The 22,764-nt window shown below is 40.2% G+C and overlaps 3 protein-coding genes across 11 annotated transcripts in view; 1 reads left to right on the top strand and 2 right to left on the bottom strand.

The window, feature by feature from the left end:
• Positions 1-22,764, top strand: part of ZBTB25 (zinc finger and BTB domain containing 25) — a 43,566-nt gene that overhangs the window by 20,516 nt on the left and 286 nt on the right. For 2 of the 7 annotated variants that reach the window (XM_047797893.1, XM_047797895.1), the window contains exons 4-5: positions 1,668-1,702; positions 21,703-22,523. In XM_047797893.1, the coding sequence (XP_047653849.1) occupies positions 1,668-1,702; positions 21,703-21,921 (254 nt within the window). In that variant the 3' untranslated portion in view covers positions 21,922-22,523. Of the gene's footprint in view, positions 1-1,667; positions 1,703-15,510; positions 16,041-21,702; positions 22,569-22,764 lie in introns of those variants that run through there. The other 5 variants (XM_047797891.1, XM_047797892.1, XM_047797896.1 and 2 more) reach the window with 5 other exon arrangements.
• AKAP5 (A-kinase anchoring protein 5) lies at positions 4,932-16,172 on the bottom strand. 2 transcript variants are annotated; one of them, XR_007137263.1, is made up of 3 exons: positions 16,043-16,171; positions 10,359-13,474; positions 4,932-5,046 (listed from the first exon to the last, which is right to left on the bottom strand). XR_007137263.1 is itself a non-coding variant. In XM_047797899.1 (3 exons), exon 2 carries the CDS (start codon positions 13,211-13,213, stop codon positions 11,930-11,932), a length of 1,284 nt encoding a protein of 427 aa, XP_047653855.1. In that variant the 5' UTR covers positions 13,214-13,474; positions 16,043-16,172; the 3' UTR covers positions 7,707-10,419; positions 11,891-11,929. The 2 variants fall into 2 exon arrangements, 1 of the variants encoding a protein (XP_047653855.1); XM_047797899.1 differs by lacking the exon at positions 4,932-5,046 and having other exon boundaries at positions 7,707-10,419; positions 11,891-13,474; positions 16,043-16,172.
• Positions 21,340-22,764, bottom strand: part of MTHFD1 (methylenetetrahydrofolate dehydrogenase, cyclohydrolase and formyltetrahydrofolate synthetase 1) — a 61,809-nt gene continuing 60,384 nt past the window's right edge. For both annotated transcript variants that reach the window (XM_047797888.1, XM_047797887.1), the window contains exon 28: positions 21,340-21,577. The gene's annotated coding sequence lies outside the window, so the exon portion shown is untranslated. The remainder of the gene's footprint in view (positions 21,578-22,764) is intronic.

The following is a 22,764-nucleotide window of genomic DNA, read 5'->3' as shown; positions in this document are numbered from 1 at the left end:
TGGAAATGCTATGGGCACCTTAATGTAGCAGGCAAATACTAAATAAACGTTTCCCCTTTGGATCAGTTTAGAATTTTTCCTTCTTACTAGACACTACATATAGTTGTTTTCTGGAGGAAAACAGACTGTTTCAGTATTTGTCCTTGTTAGCGTATATCATCAGAACTCAGTATCTGATAAGTGTAACCTGCCTTATAAGAAAACCAAAATTTCTTGATTTATCTCTTGAAATTATGATTTCTTGCTCTGATTTTCTGAATTCCTATCTGTAAAGTGGCTGTAAGCAATCCCTACCTCACAGGGGTGTTGTGAGGATTTGTATTAAGATTGTCTTAAGTTCTATCAGTATTATTGATAAAAAACCAACCATATAAAGAATATTACATTTTTCTGTAGCTAAATATATTAATTTTAGTATTCCAACTCAAAAATTCTAGAATGTCTTAGAGGAAATCATGTACTATTTAATACTCAATAGTTAATTGACAGAATTCTTATTTTTAACGAAGCATCTAGAAACAGCAGTGTTACTGGAATTCCTGTTCTACCATAGTTTAATCATCAGTATTTCTCTTTAGCCTTTAGCAAGGAGGATATTAATTCTTTGGCATTATTGGGAATGAAGCCTTTCCAACTTAAACTTTATTGAAAGTTCTCCCAAACATATTGTTTACATATAGGTAAAGGAACAGAAGCAATAGAGAAAATATAATTTTCATTTCTTTGATGTAGGTCATCTAAAAAGAAATGGAGCAGCGACAATAATGTTCTTTATATTCTATTAAAACAGTTGGAAAAGGCTTCACTTAAAACTGAAGGAAATACATATTAATCATGGGAAAATATAGTCTGAAAAATGTATAATTCCATTAATGTTTATTTGCATAGGCAAATTCCGAATATTGTAACTTGGATCCTTGAGAAGTATCCATTTTTTGTAGTAATCGAGGTAAAAATAGACCATGTGAAGAGTTTTCAAAATATAACTTGTATCTTTGTATGTTTTAAACTAAATGTAGCTCTATAGTATTTTATTATAATTAATTTTTCAATTCCTAAGAATGGAATCTGTAAATTATTATTCTTTGCTGTACTTCTGTGTTTGTATGGTTGGACTTTTGAAAACTGGTGAGATTACACAATCCTAAACCTAGATGTCTTAAATACAAGGAATTACAAAGTGTGATTTTTGTCTTTAAGACCTGGAAGAATCCTTTGTGCTTCAGTGTGTATCTGTGCCACACTTGACTACTTAGTAGATGTGGCTCCAGTGCAGTAGACATTAACTGCCATCATCTCTTCTGTTTTGTGCCAAATAGAGCCATTTAGTCAGGTGAAATTAAATATCAACTTAAAATACTTTCAAAGAAACTTGGATTTCAAAAACTTGTACAATAAAAAATTCCCCTTGAAGAAATCTTCAAAGTACTAGTTAACACATGGCAAATGCAGGAAACTGAAATCAGTAATATGTTGTATGGTAAACTTTTCCACCTAATGTGTTGTGAGTTTGCTTCAGAAACATTCTTCCAGAAAGTTTTGTATCCTCCATTTGGAATTCAAACAGTGAATTTCATGTATTTTATCATGACAAATAAATTAATGTGACTTGATCATAAACAAAACCTTTATCAGCCCAGCTTATGGAATGTGTTCTTATTTTACAGCAATGTCTGCCAAATGTTGTCTTCCTAGTGTTGAGGTAAGTAGCATCTGTGCCAGGTAACATTTTGGATGTGTAATGCAAAAATGCATTCCTGAGTCCAATTCTTATCAACCATAACATGTGTTAATAGAAAAGTAGTGTCCCAATCAAGTGTTTTTCAACTGCCATGTCTGGAGAGAAAGCTAGTATCTTGTCATTTCCTAAAAGTTTACGGCTTTGCTCCTTTCTTTCTTCCCTTTTAATTTTCTATCTCCTCCAGTGACACAATCAACAACAGTAGTTCTCAGCCAGGATGTTTTAGGTTGGGGCTCCCCAGAGAGACAGAACCTGTGGGGGTGTTTGTGTGTAAGTGGGGGGAGAGGGAGAAGTTGATGGATCATAAGGAATTGGCTCATGCAAATATGGAGGCCAAGTCCCACGATCTGCAGTGGGCACCCTGGAGACCCAGGAGAGCCCATGGTGTAGTTCCAGTACAGACTTTGTGGTTTAAGACCACAGAGGCAGAAAAAGACCAATGTCCTAGCTTAATAGGCAGAAGTTCCCCTTACTCTCAGAAGGGTCAGGCTTTTTGTTCTATTCAGGCTTTCAACTGATTGGATGAGGGCCACTCACACTGGAGAGAGTAATCTGCTTTACTCAGTCTACTGATTCAGAGGTTAATCTCACCCAGAAACTCCCTCATAGACACACCCAAAGTAATGTTTGATTGAATATCCAGGCACCCTGTGGCCCAGTCAAGTCAACACCTAAAGTTAACCTTCACTCTGGGTGATTCCCCCTCACCTGGAGCCATTTGGTAATGTGGAGATGCTTCCAGTTGTCAGAACCAGGTCAGGATAGGCGGACGGTTGCTATTGGCATCTAGTGGGTAGAGAGGCTAGGGATTCTGCTAATCGTCACAGTGCAGAAGATAGGCCTCACAAAAGAATTATCCAAGCCAAAATGTCAATAGTGCTGGGATAGATTAATCCTGTTTTTTGTTTTTTTTTGCCTTTTTGTCTTTTTAGGGCCGTACCCGCAGTATATGGAGGTTCCCAGGCTAGAGGTCTAATTGCAGCTATAGCTGCCAGACTACGCCACAGCCATAGCAACGGCAGATCTGAGCTGTGTCTGTGACCTACACCACAGCTCATGGCAATGCTGGATCCTTAACCCACTGAGCAAGGCCAGGCATCGAACCCGCAACTTCATGGTTCCTTGTCGGATTCGTTTCAGCTGCGCCACGACGGGAACTCCCCGACTAATCCTTTTCTAAAAGTCTTATGATGATTGTCAAGAGCTAAACGATACCCCCCCCCCCCCCCCCGCAAAATGGGGATTTTTGTCCCAGTCATTTTGAAGTTACTACTATTCTTATGGCATATGAGATGTATTTGTTCAGAATTAAATTTCTATTTGCATTCTTTCATCCTAGCTTTTCAAAGATAAAAATGTGATTATTGGAGTTGCTATTATGGTTCAGTGGGTTAAGAACCCGATTAGTATCTATGAGGATGAGGATTTGATTGATCCCTGGCCTGGCTCAGTGAGTTAAGGATCTGGTGTTGCTGCAAGCTATAGTGTAGGGCGCAGGCGTGGGCTCAGATCTGGTATTGCTGTGGCTGTGACATGGGTAGGCAGCTGCAGCTCCAATACGACCCCTAGTCTGGGAATTTCCATATGTCGCAGGTGCAGCCCTAAAAAGAAAAAAAAAAGTGTGACTGTTAAAAATCATAGATGTATTAAGCAATAAGACAGTTTTAAATCTTTTTTATATATAAAGTTTGAACTAAACTATGTCCCTAATAAGTTCTCAGAAATTAAAATATGATCATAGGTTGCGATTTGTGTAAATATTTAATCTGGCCAAAAGGTGGCACCACTGTACCTTTTAAAAGTCTATTTTACATTATGTTCAAATTTGGCGTCACTCTGTTTAATTCACTATTTATTTAGCACTTAGCTACTCCTGGATCTTGCCTCACTTTATAGAGTTATGGCTAATGAGAATCTCCCTGGAATTCCATAATATATTAGGTACTCTTATCTTGACATTCCCCTTAGATCAAGATGCTTCCAATTTACATGTATAGCAGCAGATAACTTTTTAAAATACCACATTTAGTGTGATTGTTACATTGAGCATTTCTGAGGATTCTTGTCAGTCTTTACTAGTAGGCCTTGGCATTTTAGTCTCCATCACATTTGTTCTTCTAATCAGGCATCAAACTCAGTTTTCAGTGTTCTGCCTGCTCAAGAGATAAATCCAGGGACATTTGAGTAAATGTCCTTGTTTCTTTTCTTCATATCTACAACCTGTGAGGTTGGCGTGTAAATTATTTTCTGGAATTTACTTTCTCTTTTGACTGTGGTTCAACAACGGACTTTCTAAGCTGGTGTTCTTTAATCCCTTTCTTCCCCCACTTGCTTCCAACCAGTTCCATTCCCTGCGCAGAGAACAGAGTTTCCCTTAAACTTTCCCTTTAGTAGAAGAGTTCTATTAAACTCTTCTCTAAGAGTTTTTCTGTCTCCCAATACTGAGTGAATACAGGCTACTCTTTTTTTTTTTTCCTGTATCATTTCTGCCTGCAATTCTGCCATTAACACTATCCTAGGACTTTGTACGTCATCACGAAGTGCATCTCTTAAATTTATTTTACAGCTGATTGGCCATTAGAGACGGAACCTGTTTCCTCTCAGATAAATTTTCTTCCAGTATTTATATAATGTTGAAATTTTTATTGAAGAAAACTTGGTGATATTGTATCAAGATAATGGAAATAAAATATCTTCACTTAAGCTATTAGAAAAGCTTGGGGTCCCTTTATGTCAGAAATCTGAATGAATAGCAGTGCTCTGCGAGGGCCTCTCTGCCCAACTGAACTGACCCTTGCTGTCTTCGATACTGGGGGAGAGGCTTGTGCAGGAAGGAAGCCTGAGAAGGAGTCCTTCACCAACTGTAGTCATTACCCATTGTCTGATCTGTATTATCACTGAATTTCAGGAAGGTCCATATTAGATTTTTGTGGACCAAATAGGCCTTTGGAGAATGAGATCTTGTGAACTTAGCTCTGCCACATTTTCTAAAGTGGAAGCCATATGGTATTTAGTCCAAACCATATGTAGGTAAGTATCTAAAAAAATTGTTTTTGGTAACTGGCATCTGTACTAAGTGCTTTGTAGCGAAGAAAATCTAAAGAACCTATGGTGGTTCTTTAGAAGAGGGATATAATATTTGCAAAGGTAAGAGAAAAGGGTTTAAAACGCAAACCAAAGTGTCCAGTGGAATGAGCCTCAATTTTTTTTTTTTACCGGACTAGTCTCATTTCCCAACATTGTTCTTCTTTCACATACGTGCACAGTTTGTGCTATGGGGTTCTTGACCTCTTCTGTCACAGCATCTGAAAAGGCATATAAGTTGGAAGACTCCTTTTAAAAAATTTTAAACATCTCCTGTTTCACTGTTAACCACTTCTGCAGATCTCTCAAGCTGATAGTTTATGTTCAGACCCTCCATGTAGGGCCATGCAATTTATGCACAATAAACACTAGGGGGTGCCACTCGCCCAATGCATGCTTCTGGATTGGGCTGTGCAGTTTGCACAGGTGTTCAGTGCAGCCCTGCCTTACCTTATCCTGGTTTAAATGCTGAGTTTAAGAAGCCCTTACTTTGAATTTCTGCAGCAAGTAGCAGTTTTCACTGATGCAGTCAGGAAATTATACTAAAATACACAGGTGGTATAAAGAACAATGAAATCAGCATATATGTTTGTCAAAATTTGTTGAACTGTGCACTAGGGTGGATCTTACTGTATGTAAGTTATACCTTAATTTGAAAAAAGGTTAAGACCATCCAGATAAATATATAAAAGTCTTAGAGCTTAATGAACTATAGTGATGATCATTCAGTCTTCTTCCATAGGTCAGAAAAAACATCAGTCAGACATTAAGGGTATAGAGAAAATACATAAAACTAAAAAGATGATTCTGAAATTCATTCTGAAATCAGCAAAATTACTGCTAAGGCTGTTTGTGGCACATTGGATAAAAGATCAGAAAGTCAGGTTGATTTTTTTCACCTGAATTGAGTGGTGAGTGACCAGTTATTTTGGCATTCTGTACGTCTCAGCCTTACACAGAGTACAAGGACAGTTCTAACTAGTCAGTCTGATCAGGGGGACAGAAATACTCTAGTTTTGGTTGACCTGTTTTAAGAGTAATGATAGTCTTAGTTTTTATGCCACAAATGGCTATTCTCCATGGAACCCTCTGCTTTGTTATTTATATATAAGGATATTTGATTGGTTCATGCATGCATGCCTATAGCTGCATCACTCCAGACTGTGCGTGATCATGAACTTGTTCCAAAGACCCACTTGTAGCCAACCTGAGCAGACCTTCCTGTGACCTGAAGGAACAGATGTCAAAATAGGGATTGGGGAATAAAAGGTTTAAGCACAAGTGTACAAATGATTGCAGCTGCCTTCGTGTCATCCTGTGTGCCCCATCACCTAGGACTAGAGAATTGAAAGGCCTGGCTTTTATTTTATTTTATTTTAGTCTTTTTGCCATTTCTTGGGCCGCTCCTGAGGCATATATGGAGGTTCCCAGGCTAGGGTCGAATCGGAGCTGTAGCCACTGGCCTACGCCAGAGCCACAGCAACGTGGGATCCCAGCCACGTCTGCAACCTACACCACAGCTCATGGCAACGCCGGATCCTTAACCCACTGAGTGAGGCCAGGGATCAAACCTGCAACCTCCTGGTTCCTAGTTGGATTTGTTAACCACCGCGCCACGACAGGAACTCCAGGCCTGGCTTTTATATGGCTACAAGTATAGCTGTGAAAAGTATAAGAGAGTATTATTCCCTGCCCCATACTTGCACCATCATAAAGATCAGGATAAGGCCACAGGTCCTGTTTGAGTCTTGCCACAAACCAGACTGGGGAAAGTGCATCTTATCTTGCTCATGTGCAGAAACTGTCGAACACCACTACCACTGTTGTTGTAACAGGTTGGAATTTAGAGAGACAATTTTAAGTTTGGGAGTTTTCCAGCCTAGGAGCACCGCACCATCCTCTCTTCACCTTGGTTTTCCTTAATTGTTCATGGTGCCTGTGCCCAGGTTTGCTGAGGATTTTCTGTGAATGTGTAGTGCGCTCATGTACACACACACACACACATATACTCTCCTAAGCTCTGGAACTTAGCCTCCAGGGAAAGCTTACTTAGCTTAAGGGGGAAAAAAAAAAGAAAGTTACGTACTTTACAAAGGGATTGGGGATTCCAGACTTAAGTATTAAGGGCAGAACTGCCTGTGAGGGAGGACAAGTGTTGCAAAAGGTTAAGTGCTTTTCTCTTAAATTAGGAAAATGTGATTTAATAAAAATGTTTAACTTCTGCAAAGTGTATTATATACCCTGTGTGTAGTATTTGTACATCAATAAGACATTTTACTTTAGGACAAAGTTTTGTTTTAGGATTTTTAAGACACTATCAACTTTAACTTGGTCCCAGGAGTTGGAAAGCACTTTCTTTCATAGAGCCTAGTTCTTGTCATTGGGCTGTGCTTAAGAAAAAACAGGGCTGTTGACACTGAGGGAAGAAAATCTGTATCTTAGTAAACACAAAACTTTTGAAGCACCTAGCTTTAGCAGGCACCATCTTAATAATTTAAGCATTTTCACATCAAGGCTGCTTGGTTGTTTGGAAAACCATACAGAGTGGTAACAATGCATAGGTTAATATAATGTTGAAAAGACATCTAGTGAGAATAGCAAGGGATGATAAAAACAAGGGTACTTCCATTGGGTTCACAGATGGCATCAAAGTCAGAATCGCCCTTTAGGTAGAATTAGTTGGTGAAATTCAAGTTCTAGATGTTTGTGTTTCTCTTTGTTGGAGGTGGGCTCTTTGAGGCATGTTATCATGAAGTCTGTCCAACACTCAGCAGAATAGAGCTTTTGGTGGCTCTAACTCAGTGGCTTCCACGGGTGTGCTCTTTATAGTTTTAGGAAGTGAATGTACTATGCCACGTTTCTCTTAAAAGATTTGTATAAATAAACAGGATCCAAGATAACATTTATTTTTATATTAATAGTACATATGTTAATTCAAGACGAAACCTTTTTTTCTACAGAGTATTCTTTAATATTCACATCTAATCCACAGTAATATAGTACTAATTTTAATGAGAAATACAAATTGGAACTTTTGCTTTCATAATAGCTCATCCACTTAACATTTTTACAAAGAACTACTATAAATATGTAACATTATGCAGGCTTTTTTCTGCACCTGTTCACAAATCAGAGTGAATGCTGTCAAACTGCCCCTGTATTTATATGACCATCTTCTCACACCAGACAAAATGAATTGCTCTCTCTTTATTCTCCCCCAATACACTCACAGTGCTGCATTTCTTGTGGTTCTTTGCCTTAACCCTCGTCCCAGTTCTGGTTGCTAATGCTTCTCAGGTTGTACTCCTTGAGAGAAGGGAGCCTGTCTCCTTTATCAAACAGTGTTTTGCATGTGTCATATCTAACACATACTGAATAAATTGAATTTAAATGTCAGTAGCTTCCTTTTGTTAATTTTTTTAAACTAAGGATTACAAAAATTCTTTTCAAAAATGTACCATAAAATGTACTATATATTGAAATTTTGAATTCTGTTTAATAAACTTCATATTAACAATAAAACATCATAGGAATTCTAACCAAAAGAACTCTAAACCTTAAATGAGGATTTTTAAAAATGCAGAAATGGCAGGCAGAAAAGTCCACCTCTAATGTGTTATCAGGTGAAATTAGAAAGCAGACTTCACACACATTTGAATAAAGTTGACATTAAAAGGATCTTTTCAAACAATGCAATTCTAAAGCCTAACAATTATGTTAAAAATTCTGCTGTAAACTCCCCCCCCCAAACTAATTCTTAACTATAAAAAATAAGGCAACTTGAAGTTAGAAACTTATGAAGTTAACACCGGATTTTGTGCAGAAGCCAGACTTGACTGGTGCCCTCTCATGATCCATCCCTTTATTTTTTCGGCCATGCCTGAGGCACATGGAAGTTCCTGGGCCAGGGACTGAACTCTGGCCATAGTAGGGACTGGAGCCACAGCAATGAAAAAGCCAGATCTGCAACCCACTAGGCCACCAGGGGACTCCTCATGACCCATCTCTTCCTTTAGCAGGAAGGCTATTCACACAATTTATCTTAATGACTTAATCTCTCCGAAACAAATCAGAGCATTTCTAAGACTTCACTGAATAGCACACTGAATAAGATCAAAACTTCATGCTGTCAAATAGATTACCTTGAAGAAAATTATGCATACGGCTTTTCTGAAGAACTCCATTTGTGCCACATGCTTATTGTTCTTTGAGGTGGAGGAGGTGGGAGGGAATATAATTTCTCTTTGGAAGTTCTTTTGTTTTCTGCTACCTTTACTTAAATGTTACCAGGGACTATTTTTATATCCTATAAAGTACTTTGAGAAAATGTTAAGTGAATAGTGCTACATAAAATAGAGGAGGATTTTCATATTTGCTGTTGTAAAGCAAACTGAATAATACTCGACTGTTAAAAGGGGGACAATAATAATGCTAAAAGTGTTAATGAGTACCTATCTGATAAACCAACCTGCCTTGTAAAATTCAAAGAAAAACTGAATCGCAGCTAGTTAATAAATGTTCACTAAAAGCAGCACTTATACCACAGCAAATATAAAGGAGAATTAATGTGGTGCTATTGCCTTTGAAATAAGAATTGAATAAGAACCTATTTATGTTCATTTAATGTCTTGCATATAAGGTCAAATTGCTTAAAATAACATTAAAATAAAAAATATTTTATGAGACTTCTAAGTTATCTGATTCCTAATTATTTCTATAACAAAACAATTTAGATCATCTTAGAATTCACTGTAGTAGGATTTGGCCAGGTAGCAGATATAATCAGATTGAGATTATATCTTTCAAGTTGGATTCCTTTTTCAAATTGGAACCCTACTTACTTAATTTGACAGATATTCTCAATAGAAAAGACTGAGGAGAAACTAAATGAATGCAAATAGAATACACATTTCATCACAAAACAATTATAATACACTCCAATCAAATATGTCACACTACAGTGGGGGAAAAAAAAGTAGAAACCTAGGACTACTTAGATAAAATGTCACTTTAAAAAATTCATTATACATATTTACCTCACATCTGTTTTAAAACAAATAAATATGCCTAAACATTTGAAAATATTTTCAGTAACTGGTAAGTGCTATACTGTTTGCTCATTCATGAGAAATTACTAAAAACTTACAATGAAAGTATATTGGCTTGAGCTGACCTTGCAGTAAATGAAATCAGGATTCTTCAAAACACTGTAAAATGCATCAACTTGAATCAGTTTTTAAAAATTGTTCACTTTAAATGTGCAGCTGTTGGCAGCTGTCCAAGTCCATTAGCACCACATATAGCAAATTAGGAGTATTCTCTTTAGGGAGGATGACTTAGTGGTCTTTTTTTAAAAAATGTTTAAAAGTTATACAATTAATGTTGACTTATTGGGTCATGTTTTGAGGGATCGACTTTTCATTTTGCTAAACTGAAGGATTTTGGTAGTTTCCCTCTTCGTCCACCCAAAGTGTAAGCACAGTGGCAGAAAAATATGGGGGGAATAGTTTTACACTTCAGCAAAGAATCTTACCCATTATCTTGTTTGGTTCCAAAATCAGATAAGGTTCTTCTGCCAGATGTCTCAATATGTGCTTACAGGAAGAAACAAAGATTCTATGAGACAAATTAACACATACTTTGTATATGCAGTCCAAACGTAATGCAAAAAGTCACAAGATTGCTTGAAATTATCTTATGTACATTCTTTTCGCCAAGAATGTACAAATATCTTTAACAAATACCCTACAACTCAAGTGAAAGTTGTCATTACTTCATCTGCTGTCAGAGTGACACTGTCACTCAGTTTAGACAGTAGGGGACAACATGGACCCTGACCTGTGAGGTAGGGAAATGCGTTTAAATATTATGGCCATTTCACACAAGGAAAGGTTGCAGTAGGTTGACTTTTTCAAAAAATATGGCAGTCATTGAGAATGATGATTTAAATAACTGAATAAAATGCAAACAAGCCCTTCTTGTTGTTATATTCTTTTTTTTTTTTTTTTTTGGTAAGAGAGTAGCTGGACTGAATCAGTACTGATGAAAAAGTTCATTTCCAATATCCAGAGTCTCTCAACACTTTTCACTTTCTATTCAGCCATGTTCTTGGCTCATTCTTGGCCAAGAATGAATAATATTTTCACTAAAATGTTATGATTTCCTAGGACTTTTACGCCAGGCTGGCTTTGAATCCACTCTCCCCTCTTTGGGGAGAGATCAATGAATGTAGCCTCTAGCGATTTAATCTTGCAAGAGGAATCCTATGGTATCCATGATAACTTGTCACTTGGGAAGTTCACCTTCTCCTGGATGGAAAGTAATATTCCATTTTTGGTTTTTGTTGTTGCTATTGTTTTTGTTTTTAAGTTTTTAGCAGGTGATTCTATGTATAAATGGATTTATACCTGTCTGTTTTGAGCAGAAGGAAGATGGAGAGGGAAAATATACTCCCTGTTTCCACACCTTTGTATTTGACAATTATTTGCCTGTTTGAAGTAATTTGTGAATGGCTTTTGTAAAGGACTTAAGCAGGACTAGAAAACCAGTCATGTTTAATCAATTTTTCTGCAGTATTTTTTTGAGGTAAGACTACTGCCTAGGAGTGTAACAAACTGTAAGTCACACATTCACAAAAATAGTTCACCTTATTCATCATTTTAAACAACAGAAAAGTACACTATAAAAAAAAGTTGTTTTGTTGGAAGCTGAATGTGAATGTTAACCTATACACAAGGTTGAACTATCAAAAGGAAACCTGGCTTTGTGACATCAGAGGATGTTAAAGACCTTATGGCATATACGGCAAGTGCACGGAAAATCCATCTTCCTTCTCCCTAGCATCCCAATCTCCACCTGCTAAGCAATTCCCTGGATGTCACTTCCCATTGTAATCTGTACTGACTTCCTCTGATCCAGAAGTGGCTACACTTCAGTGGTAGGGAGGGCTTTACAACTTAATTCTTTAGCACTTCTGGACTAGAATTGGACCTTTAAATTCCACAGATGCTAAATCTCTCATTTGTTACTGAATAAGGAATGCCACAAATATGTAAAATAACTCACCATTAAGCTTTTCTTTCCTCCCATGATCTAGAAATTAAATCACTGTACAAGATTGTTTATTGTATTATCATCAGAGGCCATTTCATTAACCAGCTGTTCTATAGACAACTGGATAGCATTCTTGACAAGAGAAGAAGCTGTTTCTATTAAGAGTGTTTCATATTGTTCTGAAGTTCTACCCTCAAAGCCACTATCATTAGCAAAAACCCCTACTTGCTCACTTTCAATTGAAATTAGGAATTGCTTAGGGACATTTTTAGCTTTCTTAACATCAAATTCACTGATTTCAGTGTCTGTGATAATAATAGCAATTGGCTCCATTCTTTTGCTTTCTTCTGGTTTGGGTTTTTCTGCAGTGATCTCATTTTCTTGAAAATCTGATTCCTGGCTCAATTCAGTATCTTTTGGCTTACTCTCCTCAGCTACAATCTCTCTACTTTCATGGTCTTTCCAATCTGGTCCACTTTCTAGGATACTGCTTCTGGCTTCTTCCACAATTTGTTGATCTGGGACTGCAGGTAAGGGAGGAACATCAGAAACCACTGGGAGGGGATGTTCTATGTCTGAGGTTTCCAGTGGGCTCCCTTGCTGAGGTTGAATGCTTGGTTTTTCTTCAGTCGTTTCAATATCTTTTTCAAGGATTAGCGTTCCGGTTGGAATAGCAGAATGCCCCATACCTAACTCAAGTTCTACTGAAATCACTTTTTCTCCAGGAGAAGTTATGCTCTTGTTCACATTTGATTCACAGACCTCATCACCCTCTTTCTGTGAGACATCTTCCCTTATATCCAGAGTTGACTTGGTCTTTGTTGCCTGGTCATCCAACTGGACTGGAGTTTTTATATCCAAACTTTGAGCCTCTTCCTGGACTTTAATGCTGCAGTCTGAGTCTTCTATAATTTTGGAATGATTACTTCTTTTCCCCCCTTTTGAGAATTTTATGCAGGGAATCTTGAGTCTGGATTTTGCCTTTTTCTTAGAAAGATCAGCATCCTTGCTTTCAGGCTGCACTTTAGCCTTACAGGGCTTTTGCTGCTTTGAAGAATCTGATCTTTTCCTGCGTGTTACAAGGCGTTTGACTGAAACCCAGGCTCCCCCTGGGGGCTGTGGCTGATCAGAAGCTCCCGCTTCTGGGGGAAATTTCCTTGCTGCCTCAGGAGCGTCAGAGCCAGCTTTGGGCTTCCTTGCTTTGGTTGCTTTCTTCCTTCTCTTGAAGCAAAGCATCGATGCTTTTTCCTCCTGCCTCTCATCCTGAGGACTAACTTCTGCTGATCTCTTCTCATCCTTGCTTTCTACTTGTATTTCAGAAACTGTAGTCTCCATTTTGACATTATACTCTTTCTTTCTCTAGAAACTACTGCCTCTCTTCCTTAGCAGCCTTTTATAACAACAACAACAAAAAAAAAACACTAAATAAAATTTCTTCCAGATGTAGTCACTCCTTTTGTCTTACTCCATGGTTATTTTAGGTGGTTTCTCCAGTTATACAAATACCTAGTTTCTCTATTACTTGTAATTTCTGTCTTTAATTTCTTCATGAAAGCCCTTTTACTGGATATATTTTTGCTTTATTTAACGATCAACCTGACAAGAGAAAACAGAGTGGTATTTTATTTCACCATCAGAAAACAGAGTGGTATTTTATTTCACTGTTTTCTGTAGAGACTATGATTCTACCAGGCATGTTTCCCATGTAATACCTTACTAAAATGACCGGAGAATAAAAATTGGGGTTTACTTTTGCCCTATCCAAAAAGATTTCAGCATGAATTTATTTTGCTCTCTTTGTTAAAACTTCATTTTGGATTACTCTGCAAATCTGATATTATTTTATCAGTTCTGTAGTTGTGCTGTCTTTATGAACTGTTTATGACTCTGAATCGAAAGTTGACAAAAACCACCACCACCACCACCACCAAAAAACAATAAAGGGCAAGGTGCTGGGCAAGCTAATTTTTATTACATCCAGTAAGGAGTTCTGAAGTTGCAAAGGATCTTAGAGATTATTTGAGATTATTCAGATCCAGCCAGATGAAGAAACTGAGCTCCAAAGTGGGCAGCTGGCCCGCTAAAAGCCACACAGTTAGATGAGGTCATAGCCAGAGTTAGAACTGAAGACTTTAACTCTCTGATGTTCTTTCCATTATACCATAAGGTTTCTGTTCTAAAAATGTATATTCCATGAAGGAGGTGCTACTTTTCATACATGCTCTTGGGAAATTTAACATTACTGTCATTCTCTACTCTTAAATTTGTTTGTATAACTTTGACATTTTTTTCCTAAGTATCTGCTGTTTAAACATTTTCCATAACGAGCACGTAACTGAAGATCAGAGTGAATGATAACAGTAGTTGACATTTGTTGAGCAACTCCTGTGTATTAGGAAGTGCTAAGCCCTTTTACACACATCTCTAATCCTCCCACATTATAGAGTAGGTGGTGGTATCATCATCTACAGATGAAGAAATTGAGGCCCAGAGCGAGGTTAATTTGCTCTAGATGATACAGCTAGTCAATAACAGAGCTCAGATTCAACCCAAAATTGCTTGTTTCTGAAGCCCATCCCCTGAAACTGGGCTTTAAGACTTTCATCAGAAAAAAATGACTTTTTTGGAGATGCTAATCTGCACCAAACTCACTAGCCCAAAAATTTAAAGATTGTTCAATGGTCATGTAACCAGGATGCAGCCCATCAATTCATAGCTGAAGCAAGAGTAGACTTAGTTCTTGCCATTTTAAAATCAAGCTTTTGAAATTCTTTATATTTTCTTGGTTCTGGAACTAATCTAAAAACCAAAAATAAATAGATAAGTTGTGCAACTGACAAACTGATTATACATAAACATAAAGGTATATTTTAAAGTTAATCCACAAGATGGTATGATAGTACCAGAGAACAGAGAAGGGAGGTGACCACCTAACAGAAATCCTGTGGATTTTAGTTTATGGATGTCTGAAGATAAGCAAAGGGAATCTTTCTTTGTACTTTTAAAAAAATGTAAATCCTTCACTGTTGAAGGTTTATTTGGGCAACTCCTGATTCCATGAACAACAGAAGGAATTGGAACTCTGAATATCAGTTCATTATCTAAGCAAATATTCCCTTAGGTCGGGTGATAAATACTCCATTGCCTCCGACAGAAAGACAAAGCCATCCTACAACCATGATGCAACTAAAATATGAACATTTAACAGTGTCCCTCTAAACATGATACACTAGAACCACAGCTAATTATAGCTCTTTGTCTCCTCACCTCTTGTGAATCCTCCCACCTGAGTGTTTTTATTAACCGGAGGGATGTATACCTAATAGAAATGCTGATATTAGATCATTTAGGAATGTGTCATTTGAAACTAACTTGGATTGCTCAAGGACAATTGCTTGAGAAGCTCACTGGAATGTATACCAAGATGTAGAACTACAACAGATATCCAAACAAAACCTAACTGAAACGGGGAGAATGCAGTCTGTGGCTATTAAAACTTTGCGGAACATTAGACTGCAAATGATTCGTCCTTAACCTGCAGTAGTTTTATCGCTCCAGGAAGCTGTAATTTCCAGATAGAATCGCAAGTCTGCTGCCACTGAAAATACCCCTTGCCCTTTTCCCGTGAGCAGAGAAGCACGGAGGCAAAGAGCAGCCACTTCCTGAGAAAAGCGGTGCATCTCTCCCCGCGCCAGGTGTGGGCCACTCGAAGCTTCCTTCAGGAGGAAGGCATCTCTCATTCGGCTTGACGCGCCTTGTGGCAGGAGCTAGAGCACAGGATAAAGTACTCAAAAAGGAAAGTGCTGGGGCGGGGAACAGTTAATCCAGCTTCAAGCTAAATGTACAATTATAATGGCCAGGAAGCCCACACCGCGTTCGCCCCGAAAAGGGCAAGGAAGGAAAAAAGCTACCAGCTACACAAGCCCCCGGGACGAACTCAAACGCGGGGAGGGTAGGTGGGCAGAGCTGATGAGGGTCGTACTGACTGGAGATGTCTGCGGACAAACACCTTCTTCCCCGGTTGTTACCCCGGCCACCTTCGGGGCCCCAGATTCCCGGTGGCCAGCGGGCACCTCCCGCCCACTCCGCCACGCGGGCGGTCGGCGGACCGGACACCGGCCCCGCGCCCTCTTTCCTCACAGCCTCATCGCCCGCTTCACTTACCGAGGGTGTCGGGGTCCCTGGACAACGCTGCCGCGGAGGTCGCGGGGGCGCTCGCGGGGCGGGCGGGAAGGCAGCGGCGCACCGGGAGCGAGCAACCCTCTGCAGAGGGACCGCAGCCGGGCGACGCCCCCTCCCCAGAGCGCCGGGACCGACAGCTGGAGGCACCAATGCGCGTGGAGCGGGCGGGCGCGGGGCGGGGCCCGGGCTGGGGGCGGGGGGCGGCGGCCGGGGGGAGGGGCGGGAGGGATCAGGAGGTCCACCTGCGGGTGAGCCCAGCCCCGGGCGTGGGACTTTCGCGCGCCCAGCCAGGCGGCAATCTTTTAGGCGCGACCACATCCGGGCAAGGGCCGGGGGCCACCGAGAGAGATGGGGAGGGGACCAAGGTCGTAAGCCTTCCATTTTCTCAGATGCAAAGTAGCAAAATCCAATTTTAAACTATGGGCACTCACATCATAAATCCCCCCACTGAATATTTAAAGTCACAGCAGATATTACATTTTAAAAGTAGGATTCAGATCTGTGCAGTCAATCTCGTTTGAAAAGAAAAATTACCTATATGAATAGAGAAGATAAAACTTTTCCAGGAATGGGTTTGGGTGTGATGCGCTTATCACATTTCCAGGATTCAGTCGATTACAAGTTACCCATGTTTCCCTTACATTCCTAGGTGTCTGCTTAACCTTGTCCCTCTCAATTACAGCGCGGGGTGAGGGTTAGGGGTTTAAAACATGAGTTGACTTTCCTCACAATTCTAGTACAGACCAGAGCAAAGGGCACTGGCAATATTCACTCTCTGTTTGGCTAGGCTGTGTTATTTTCACACATTTTGAGAGTCTTTATCTAAGCAAGTTCCTAGTCATAGTGAAAAGCACCATAAGCATTGATTTGTATACATAATCCACTGTATATAGTGGATTAGCACCAATGAAAGGTGTTGCAGTGAGAGTTTAGGGTGACTCGCTTTGGGCTTAATATTACCTACAAGGGCATTCCTGGGAGCCTCTATAGCGAGGTCCTGCAGGATGCACAATTCCTGCCTCCTCCTCTGGCCCCTCCCAAGCATACTATCTAGATGAAGAAGCTATTAAGGCAGAGGAAAGAACTATGAAAGGCAGTTGTACTTATCTCTTTTCTTCAATAGGACCATGAGCTTTGAGACAGTAAAGCTCTTACCCACTTTTGGATGCTTATCCAGGAATATAGTTTACCTTTGTAAGATTCTTTATTAAGGAAAGAACTATTTACACAATAGCAAAGCTGAATCTAAGCTGTCAAGATCCTAGAGACAAGCGCTATAAAACAGGAAAATCCGTAAGCACCTAGTTTATAGTAGAGATAATTAAGAATTCAATTTATCTTTATTTATTCAGCTAACACCAGTCTGTGTACATCTCCTTTATATCCCCAGATGAGTTACTAACCCTGCTTACTGCCAGATTTGAACTCTGAACAAGCCAAAAGAAATCCATGCCGTTCATAACCAACTGAGATGCTCTTACTTACTAAGTACAAGTTTTCTCAAATCTAGATCTGGGAGTTTGCTACAATTTCAGGCAAAAATAAGATGAGCTTATCTAAATGAAGACAGAGTAGAAGAGCTGTCTTTATTAGAAAATAATTGGGAATGAAATAAAGGACAGGTTAAAATAATAAAGGCCATTTTAACAACTTGTAGATCTTATTCCACTTGTTTTCCTTTCTTTTTTGGGTCCCACTTGTGGCATATGGAAGTTCCCAGGATATAAGTCCAATCAGAGCTGCAGCTGCTGATCTACACCACAGCCACAGCAACGCAGGATCTGTGCCTCATGTGCAACCTATACCACAGCTGACAGCAACGTCGGATCTCCAACCCACTAATCGAGGCCAGAGATCGAACCTGTGTCTTCATGGATACTAGCTGGGTTCATTTCTGCTGAGCCACAACAGGAACTCCTCCATTTGCTTTTCTTAAAACAACTAAAGAATGGGAACCGAAGGGTGCTCTGAAGAGGTGAATTGATTTTGTATTTGAAGGGCAGATTTCTTTAAGGTGTATTCTAAATAACTCATTCCCAACTTCCAACACACGGGGTATAGAACCATATAAACAAAATATTGCACTGTGGGTTTCTTTTAGGATACAGCTAGAACCTGACGCCATATCTGAGTTTTAAAAAATGTATCCAATACCTCACCTAGGAAAGAAAGCTATCATCCCCAAACTCAGTTAAGTGACAGTTGGTAAGCTATTACCCATATCATTGTCTGCTACTCCATTAGTAGCTTTTCATTATATAATGAGAAACGGTTTCTAAATATATCTCCCATCTGATGAGAAATTATCCTACCTACAACTTATCTTGTTAACATCACCAGATACAGTGTGCCAATAAAATAGCTTATATGTCTGATTTCTACTGATCATACCATTTCTCCCATCCTGGTCCCCAACCACCCATCGTGGCCTGGGTCTGTAGCTACCAAAAATGGTTTATAATGCCTTGATAATAATTCTTACATTTTAGAGACCAACTGGTAATAAGCCCTCCAGCTCCCTTCCCTGGAACACCATTAAATGAACCTGTGGCTCTAGTTCTCTGCTGGTTTGATCTCTTCCTGGACACCATTGGGGTTGTACCATCCAACACAAACTCCACAGTAATTCTGTTGCAATCTGCTCTACTTGACAGCACATAAATGCTGTCCCTTCTTTGAACCGAGTGTATCTACATCTTTAACACACAGCAGCAGCCGTGAGGTGTAGATCACAGAAAGTACAATGTGTTTACCAGCAATATTACAAATATGGGGAGGAAAGCCCTTAGCAGCTCAGATAGGGGTCAGCAGGGCGACAAGGAGGCCAGTGATCTTTAGGGACTCCTAGCCCCAAGATAAAGGCACTAGTCCTTCTCTGACCACACACACTAGTATGTACCCCGAGCACTTATGCTGCACCTTAGGTCTTGAATTCAGCCTTTAGTTAAGTTGCAGTTATTTTTTTGTGCTTTATGCCTTCTCTTTATCACACCTCTTCTTTATCACGGATTGAAGAATCAAGGCCACAAAACCCATGCCGTCAATAATTGCTCCCCTGCCTTCCTAACCTTATTTCTTCCCTTTGGTCCTTCCACTTTTTATCATCCCTCCTTTCTGAAGGGATATGAAATGAGCACAGCTTTCTTCCTGTCACAAATGGGAGGTTCAATTCTGTACAACCTGGCAGTGGCTGCCTTCTAACAGAGCTCTGAAAGGCACAATGACGGTCAAGAGCAGAGGCTCTAGAGTCAGAGGATCTTAACAAGTGCTACTTAACACGTGCTTCCTGTAAAATGGAGCGAGGTAATTTACAGATGTGTCCCATTATAGTTTCTCTCTACATATCTCCAACCAAAGGTCTGCTCTCATTCTGAAGCTAGAGGTCACTCTGTACAATTCCACTGCTAGGAATTGATCCTATAGATGCTTCTATACAAGTTGCCAAGATACAAATGATATGGGAATAGTCACTGAGACATCATTTGTAAGCAAAACCCACAAAACAATGGTTAAGTGTCCATCCAAAGTACTGTTAAAAATACTATGCAGCCATAATAAACAAGAGGAATCCCAAATTGCTGATGGAGAAAGACCTCCAGGGTATAATGCCAAGTGGAAAGGGGCCATTTGAATTTTTACTGAAGTGCTTATTTTACCTTTTAGGAACATTCTTGCATTCGTGATGGGCCATTCATTTCAAGCAATACCTGGCAAAAACAATTTGGCTTCTTCGTTGTATCAAGGCGTTGTTTATCTTTGCCTTGATAAAAAAAAAAAAAAAAGCCCACTCACCCTCTCCCACCGCGTGCTCACTATTTCTATCAGTGGTAATGACTTAACAACCACATGGCTCTTGGTAATGCGAGGAAGCCTAAAAGGAATATGATGATCTTTAAGTCACCACATCTTACAACAGACTGCTTTCTTCCTGTTTACAAGTTGAATTCTCAGCAAGTCCCATTCCAGATGAGGTTTTATAGGACATTAAAAAAAACAACAACAACACTAGAAACTGGAAACTCTGGGCAGACAGGGCCCAAATGACGATTTGGAACAGGAACTGAGTGTGTACAAGGCACCAGGCAGTGTCCAAGGCGTGGCGGAACCCGGGCTCTGTGCTCATGACCCCTTTGCCACCTGCCCTCCAAAGCACTGCCATCATTTCTTTTTTTCCTTTTCTTTTCCTTTTTTGTCTTTTTTGGTCACCCTGAGGCATATGAAATTCTCCGGTCATGGCTCAGATCTGAGTCACAGTCAGGACCTAAGCCGCAGCAGCAGCAAAGCCAGATCCGTAACCACTGTGCAAAACTGGGGATTGAACCCTCGTTCCAGCACTCCCAAGATGCCGCTGATCCTGCTGCGCTACAGGATCACTCCTGCCATCATTTCTTTGGACTGCAAAACCGACAGTATTACAGCACTGATGTGAACCTAGGGGCTTAAATACAGTAAAACCAAGGATATGACAAAACATATTGCTCTGCCAATGCCAGCAGTGTGTAGCACTGGCACCAGTGGGTATGCAACATCTTCTGGAAGGACTCGGTGCAGGAAAAAAAAGGAGCAAAGGTAGGAAAAATGGAAGCAGAAGAACAGAGATAGAAGCTAAAAAACAGAAGAGAAGGGAAAACATTTTGAGGGAAAAAACATTATGGAGGGAGGGATAAAGAGAGCTCAGACAAATGAGAGAAGCTCAAAAATATTTCTTGAACCAGCAGAGCAGAAAGAGCTACCCTACAGTTAATGCTCTGCAACCATCCTTACTGAGGACTTTAAAAATGAATGGTGTGAGCGAGTTCCCTTGTGGTGCAGTGGGTTAAGGATCCAGCAATGGCCTGGGGTTGCTGTTGTGGTATAGATTCGATCCCTGGCCTGGAAACTCCCATGTGCCATATAAGTGGCCAAAAAAAAAAAAGGGATGGTGCTAAAGCTATGACAGAAAAAGGAATTTCCAAGGAAGTTCAGAACAAAAACCTGTATAAGCAATACTTTTCCAGGGGAAAAAAAAATATGGAACAACACAGCAAAGTATATGATGAAAAGGCACATCCTCTAAACTCTATTTCTCCCTCAACACTCTCAGGTCTCCTGATTACATGTGTTCCCAGATATATACAGAGACTCACAGTTTCCCCTTTAAACACAACAGTACCATTAAGTACAGACCACAATTTGCTTCTTCAGTCCCAGAGGTCTGCCTGGCGCATGGATCGCCTGGGACAGCAGAGACGTGGCAGCACAGTCTGCTAATGCTACAATTTACATCTGAACACGGAGGCTGCAAAATTATGTGCTTTTATTCTATGGATTTAGTAATTAAAGATGTGCGTGATTTATGCTAATGTATACATGATGATGGGAAGTAAGACTGAAGAAAGGCTTCTGGGGAAACTCCCACTACTTATTTCTGAAGATCTTCGGGGCAGAGACTGACTTCTGATCTCCCCACACTTCCTGACAGGGGGCCTGAATAAACACTGGCCAAACCTTCAAAGCAGCTTCCTGAAGCTGGACAATCTGGAAGGGAAAAGAAACAAGAAATACAGGTTTTCTCTAAGTGCTGAAATAATACTTCCCTTCCACGCTGCACCATCACCCTCTCCCACCGCCAAAGCTGTTAACCTTGATATCCTTTCCCACAGCCAACATTTCTAGGGCCTGTTCATAGACCTGAAAACAATGCCCAGCATTTACATCATGGCTGTGTAAACACTGTTCGATGCCAGACCGATCATGAGCCAGGAGGACCTTTCCAAGGTCACACATGTCTCTTCAACACTGCTCCTCCAGCATCAAGCACATCGTCTCTGCTTTGTAAGCAGAGTGGCTTCCATGAGCAACTTATCCTTACAGTTGCCTAGATGATGCCTGTGGTTTGCATCCACCCGGACTTCTACTTCCTTAACGTGAGAGCTTTTGTTTTGCATTATTACATTTCGACACCTCTGTCTTCCCAGCTCTCTCCAGTCTTTCTCAGTACCTCTTCTTCCTCCTGTTCCATGTTGGATTTGTAACTCTGGGTCACTTGCAGTTGTCAGGACTCTAGTGACAGTTTTCCTGAAAAACCATGACTTCCTTTTTCTTGGTTTGGTCCTTGTTTTGCTGGAGTACATTGCTAAATCTCTTCCTGGGAAGAGATGTGAGAGTGGCAAGCCTATACATGCCTGAAAACATCTGGATAGGTTTGGTGGGGTGTAAATACAAGTGGAAAGTCATCTTTCCCTGTGAACTTGGAGGGCATTCCTCCATTGTCTAAAAGTCTCTTACAGCTGCTAAGAAGACAGTTCAGTCTAATTCTCTCTCTCTCTCTCTTTTTTTTCCATAGGCAAGTCATTTTTTTCTTCTCTGGAGAAGGATTTTCATCATGGATGGTTTTGAAATTTTACCTGCTATATCCAGGGGTGGCTCATTCATTATGATGAGTACTTGGGGGCCCTTCACTTAAGAGTCCAAGAACTCCTGAACTGGCCTTTTCCTTTCTTCTTCTTCTTTTTTTTTTTTGTCTTTTTAGGGCCACACGTGTGGCATATGAAGGTTCGCAGGCTAGGGGTCGAATTAGAGCTATAGCTGCCGGCCTACACCACAGCCACAGCAATGGAGGCTCTGAGCCACATCTGCAACCTACACCACAGCTCATGGCAACACCAGATCCTTAACCCACTGAGCGAGGCCAGGGATTGACCCCGTGTCCTCATGGATTCTAG

This window comes from Phacochoerus africanus, chromosome 9, assembly GCF_016906955.1.
Source record: "Phacochoerus africanus isolate WHEZ1 chromosome 9, ROS_Pafr_v1, whole genome shotgun sequence".
Lineage (NCBI taxonomy): Eukaryota > Metazoa > Chordata > Mammalia > Artiodactyla > Suidae > Phacochoerus > Phacochoerus africanus.
The sequence above is the reverse complement of the archived record's forward strand: the minus strand, read 5'-3'. Positions and strand labels throughout refer to the sequence as shown.